The sequence below is a fragment of the Corythoichthys intestinalis genome, chromosome 9 (assembly GCF_030265065.1).
Source record: "Corythoichthys intestinalis isolate RoL2023-P3 chromosome 9, ASM3026506v1, whole genome shotgun sequence".
NCBI lineage: Eukaryota > Metazoa > Chordata > Actinopteri > Syngnathiformes > Syngnathidae > Corythoichthys > Corythoichthys intestinalis.
In genome coordinates, this window is record NC_080403.1 from 28,232,825 (window position 1) to 28,238,548 (window position 5,724).

Here is a 5,724-nt window from a genome sequence, read left to right on the forward strand (position 1 = left end):
GACACAATCGTGAAGTGGAACAACATTTCTTGGATAATTTAAACTTTTTTAACAAATAAAAAACTGAAAAGTGGGGCGTGCAATATTATTCGGCCCCTTTACTTTCAGTGCAGCAAACTCACTCCAGAAGTTCAGTGAGGATCTCTGAATGATCCAATGTTGTCCTAAATGACCGATGATGATAAATAGAATCCACCTGTGTGTAATCAAGTCTCTGTATAAATGCACCTGCTCTGTGATAGTCTCAGGGTTCTGTTTAAAGTGCAGAGAGCATTATGAAAACCAAGGAACACACCAGGCAGGTCCGAGATACTGTTGTGGAGAAGTTTAAAGCCGGATTTGGATACAAAAAGGTTTCCCAAGCTTTAAACATCTCAAGGAGCACTGTGCAAGCCATCATATTGAAATGGAAGGAGCATCAGACCACTGCAAATCTACCAAGACCCGGCCGTCCTTCCAAACGTTCTTCTCAAACAAGGAGAAAACTGATCAGAGATGAAGCCAAGAGGCCCATGATCACTCTGGATGAACTGCAGAGATCTACAGCTGAGGTGGGAGAGTCTGTCTATAGGACAACAATCAGTCGTACACTGCACAAATCTGGCCTTTATGGAGGAGTGGCAAGAAGAAAGCCATTTCTCAAAGATATCCATAAAAAGTCTCGTTTAAAGTTTGCCACAAGCCACCTGGGAGACACACCAAACATGTGGAAGAAGGTGTTCTGGTCAGATGAAACCAAAATTGAACTTTTTGGCCACAATGCAAAATGATATGTTTGGCGTAAAAGCAACACAGCTCATCACCCTGAACACACCATCCCCTATGTCAAACATGGTGGTGGCAGCATTATGGTTTGGGCCTGCTTTTCTTCAGCAGGGACAGGGAAGATGGTTAAAATTGACGGGAAGATGGATGCAGCCAAATACAGGAACATTCTGGAAGAAAACCTGTTGGTATCTGCACAAGACCTGAGACTGGGACGGAGATTTATCTTCCAACAGGACAATGATCCAAAACATAAAGCCAAATCTACAATGGAATGGTTCAAAAATAAACGTATCCAGGTGTTAGAATGGCCAAGTCAAAGTCCAGACCTGAATCCAATCGAGAATCTGTGGAAAGAGCTGAAGACTGCTGTTCACAAACACTCTCCATCCAACCTCACTGAGCTCGAGCTGTTTTGCAAGGAAGAATGGGCAAGAATGTCAGTCTATCGATATGCAAAACTGATAGAAACATACCCCAAGCGACTTGCAGATGTAATTGGAGCAAAAGGTGGCGCTACGAAGTATTAACGCAAGGGGGCCGAATAATATTGCACGCCCCACTTTTCAGTTTTTTATTTGTTAAAAAAGTTTAAATTATCCAATAAATTTTGTTCCACTTCACGATTGTGTCCCACTTGTTGTTGATTCTTGACAAAAAAATAAAATTTTATATCTTTATGTGTGAAGCCTGAAATGTGGCGAAAGGTTGCAAGGTTCAAGGGGGCCGAATACTTTTGCAAGGCACTGTATTGTTTAAATTCTAAAATGACAAGCATTAAAGAGTATTGAGAGGACATAATCCAACATGGTAGAATGAATCAAATTTTGCCCTGTACTTGTGCTCAAACTTAGAAGCACTTTAAAAAATTAATCTTTAAAGTAATTCTACATAGACTAAATATCCCATGTTTATGATAACGTATGGAATGCAGTCAGGTTTTCGTGGCCGCAGAGCCACATCTCCATCTTCATACCAATAGGCTTAATAATTGATTCATAATTAGCACGTGGTGTAGGACTTTATCCTGAAACTGCCCCCCCCTCCCACACACCTATCCGTTTGTATTACCAAATTCCAAAAAGTTATTCAGTTGTCAACAAACCAGGCCATTCTTTATTTCAAGCATTTGTTATTTTTATTCTTCTGCACATACAGAAGTCTAGAAAAAAGTTCATATATACATATAAAATATTATAAATACAAAATTCCATTCAACAAACATTAATATATAAAGATGTTTGCCCAAATAGTGCATATACAATTATCCGTAATGGATGATATTTTTTTGATGGATAATGCTAATAACAAAATGCAGGACTTTTTTTCTGAAGTATTATCCATGTATAAATTGTGCGATATAATTACAACTTCTATCAAAAACATTTTGTAAAGCACTTCATAATAAGTGTTACGACAATACATAGTACACATTGCTGAAATTATTCCATTAATTTTCTGTACTACTTGTCCACATTAGGGTCTTATATGTGTTGATCCTATCACAGCTACACATCGCAACAATACTACATTTTTTTCCCTTTAACTATTATTTGCAACGAGTTGAACATCAGATAATTTACTAGAAAGCAGATTCTGCAGCTACAAAAATATAAGAAAGCGCAAAAGAAAAACTATCAATTTTACTTGCTGCAAATATGTCTATGATGACAATCAACCACACAAAAAAGTTACATTAAAAATTGGTTCATAAAACCTACTGGCACCAGAAACACTGGCTTACATTTTCTGCAACACCTTCCTTGAAAGAGGAAGTTAGTGTCTTAACATTTGAGCAGCCAGATCTTCCCTTGACAGGACAAGCAGGTAATTCAAGTTCTGAATTACTCAAGCTTTTTCAATTAACTGCCATGGAAAATGACCCTTTACATGCCCATTCCTATCTCTTCAATTTTCCACCCACTGGAATTCTTTCCGAACTTGTAAACAAGCCTTCGTCCATCAACCCGCTCAAGGATTTCCCGTCTGTAGTAGTACCTGTGGTTGGAGGACATCAGTTAGTCTATGTTCAAGGTAGACATTATAATGTATAATTGAAAAATGTGTTTTTAAAACTATTCATAGAGTAGGGACAGTTGTGACTAGCACAACAGTACAAGGTTTTTTTCACAATATTTGTCTTTAATCACAGATTTATTTATGACAAAATTTTGTGATTTTATTGGTAGTGGCAAGTAAACCTCGTACTGACCTCATAGCGCGACTGAGTTTCTCATATGTCATGCTGCTGTTCTTTTTCTTTTGGCCCCACATTTGAGCCACAGCCTCAGACTTCAGAAACTTAAAAACACCCTCTCGCCGATCTTCCCACTTCATCAGACCCTGGTTCTTTTCTGGGTGGATCAAAATATCTCTGATGAACTCCCAAAGATGAGTGCCCCGAGGTGCTGCAGACGAAACACAAGGAAATGTAAGCTCTATGTTAACTGTACATGTCAAAAATGTAGGATAAATAAAATCCGATGTTTGTATTAATAACATTTGCTGATAATTTTTTCTTATTTCTCAATCATACTCTTACCATGTTTATTTTTCTTTAATGGATCATAAATATTGCTGTGTTCTCTGCCGACTTTAGGAGGTCGCCCCCGAGGCCGTTTAATTTGTGTCTCTGTTTTCTCCTTCTTGATGTGCGTCTCTGTCAACAGAAAAGTTCATGCTCAGATGTTTCCTGACAACTACTGATACTTCAGAGGAATTCAAAGAATCACAATTTCCGACTCACTTGAAATCAGAGGGTAGGAGAACTCTGGGTCAGATTCTCCACTGCCAGACTCTGGTGAGTTGAGGCTCGAAAAGCCAAACAGGCCACCTGATGAAATATAGTGAGTCAAAATTTAAATTATTTAATCCTCAACAAGGTGGATGGGTAAATTCAAAGTAAGAATGAAATACTGACTATTTGACGAGGAGCTGCAGTCGCTATCAGACAGATACTCATCTTGCAGAGGTGTCATCGTCCCCATGGTCAGGCTAAGCAGATCATAATTATTACCATAGTCATACTCCACTTTGCTGACAGAGTCTTCATCTGTTTAAAGGTAGAAGCAACCTTAGTATTTCACTTGCAGAACGTGTGTAGTTGATGTGTAAAAACGTGTAAATGTAAAAACTCATATACCTTGACCAAATTTGACAGTGCTGATCAAAGGGAAGTTCATGTTATCAGGGAGGTTTAGGTTGAGTAGGAACCTATCCAGGAGCTGGCAAGTCTCGTGAAGTTCTGGTCCTGATAGACTGGTTAGTTCTGGGAAAATAAAAAAATGTGTTAAGATATGCACTTTCAACTCAAAAATGTGAATTTGGTTGAGTTTATATAAAGCGCCTGGAAACAATTTATTGCACTCATTAATGTTTAAATAATGTAGCTTTACCATATTTTGCTTTGAGTTCTTGCAGGTTTTGGTGGAGATGTGGGCCAAGCTGAGGGCCAAATGCCATGATCATTTGGTCCAGGTTCATTTGGCAGAAGGTGTTTCCGTCAATGGCACAGTAGGACAGAGTGAGGGTACTGGCATCGAATTTGGTGCTGTCGGCCTGGGCACTGATCCACTCCATAACATTTTCAGCTGTCCAGAAGAGGGGATTTATCTGACCATACCAGGGACCTTCAAAGAGAGGTGGCAGTTTGTTATGCAATGCAAAGGGGGTACATTAAAGGTATGATAACCTCACTCCATCTACTACACTGGTATATTTATCTTATTAAAGTGCAAGTTTCAGTGAAACAATAGTAGTGTAGTAGTAGTGGTTTTAAATAACTTTTCAACCTACATATTTCTTAAAACTTCAACAATGACATGCTATCTTTGCTACAGATTAATGCCAGTCTGCATCACTCTCAGGTGGGGCTTTAGTTGTCTAAGGTCAGGAAAACAAAGACTGAGCTGTTTTAGCAATGAGGTGGCACCGCTTAACGCTTATGACGAGTTAAACATTTACTCGCTAGTAAATGATTACACCAGCAGTGTCTAATTGAATGAAGTCAAAGCGAGTTTCATGACAAATAATTTGGCTAACTCACTTTTGAAAATAAAGGATGAATTTTAGTGTTAGGAAAGATGTCTGTTATAAAAGTTCCAGATGTATTTGCCTATTGTGGTAAGCACAGGTTCATCAAACGTGTTCCGGGAGTATGTGCAGATAGTGTTTCTTTTACCTGTGTTGGAGCTATAGCCCAGGTTGTTGTTCTGCTGGGTGTTGATAATGGATTGTTGGGGCAGAACTTCAGGAATACCATGTTGGTACATGGTGAGGTTTGCGTTTGTCAGCACGCTACTGAGGCACTGTGATGCCATGGAAAAACTGGAAATAAGACAACAATTAAAATTTTATCCAAGTTAAAATATGAAGATCATTACAGTTAATTCATTCAAAATCAAAATAAAAGACACTTCTATGTAGATGTAAACTAACTAAACAGAATAAAGATGGAAATTAAAATACAGTCCAAGTTAAAATCTGAGGATAATTACAATTTAAATTCATTCAGAGTCGAAATAAAACACACTTCTGTTCAGAGGTACACAAAAGTTTTAAATTGTTGAAAGTATCTATTACCTGATCACAGCCACAGGATGGTAGAAAAAAAATTATAATCCAAGACAATGCGTCAAATACATATATCGTTTGCTTTTTCTTTTTTATATGTCTCACTGTTTTCTCTGTTAACACCTGCCTCTTTGGCAAAGATGCACCTGCTGCCTCAAATAGCCGCCTCCAAATTTTAATACTCCGTTTCAGGGTGGGGGTGGTCTCAGGTGAGTTCAGGGGAATTCCAGATGAAGTTAGCCACACCTCCAATCCTTCTAATCTCATCTTCCGCTGTAAGCATGTTGTTCAACAACTTCAACCAGCCGCCGTGTTTGTGTTTTTGGTACAGTAATTAGGATTATTAACATATTTTCTATAATTATAGCGAGGCTCTGTGATACGAGG

The 5,724-nt window shown here is 38.4% G+C and overlaps 1 protein-coding gene across 1 annotated transcript; it reads right to left on the reverse strand.

Moving 5' to 3' along the window:
- Positions 1-1,911: 1,911 nt before the first annotated feature.
- Positions 1,912-5,480, reverse strand: elf3 (E74-like factor 3 (ets domain transcription factor, epithelial-specific)). The gene is made up of 9 exons (XM_057846407.1): positions 5,347-5,480; positions 4,946-5,091; positions 4,161-4,394; positions 3,908-4,033; positions 3,686-3,817; positions 3,512-3,598; positions 3,308-3,424; positions 2,978-3,173; positions 1,912-2,763 (listed from the first exon to the last, which is right to left on the reverse strand). Exons 2-9 carry the CDS (start codon positions 5,082-5,084, stop codon positions 2,652-2,654), a joined length of 1,143 nt encoding a protein of 380 aa, XP_057702390.1. The 5' UTR covers positions 5,085-5,091; positions 5,347-5,480; the 3' UTR covers positions 1,912-2,651.
- Positions 5,481-5,724: the final 244 nt, after the last annotated feature.

Excerpts from the sequence above, each read along its gene's own strand:
- elf3 (XM_057846407.1), bottom strand. The coding sequence starts at position 5,084 with ATGGCATCACAGTGCCTCAGTAGCGTGCTGACAAACGCAAACCTCACC. Across the intron at positions 4,034-4,160 it reads AGAACTCAAAGCAAAATATG|AACTAACCAGTCTATCAGGA; the intron begins GTAAAGCTACAT and ends TTATTTTCCCAG. Across the intron at positions 2,764-2,977 it reads AAACTCAGTCGCGCTATGAG|GTACTACTACAGACGGGAAA; the intron begins GTCAGTACGAGG and ends CTCCAACCACAG.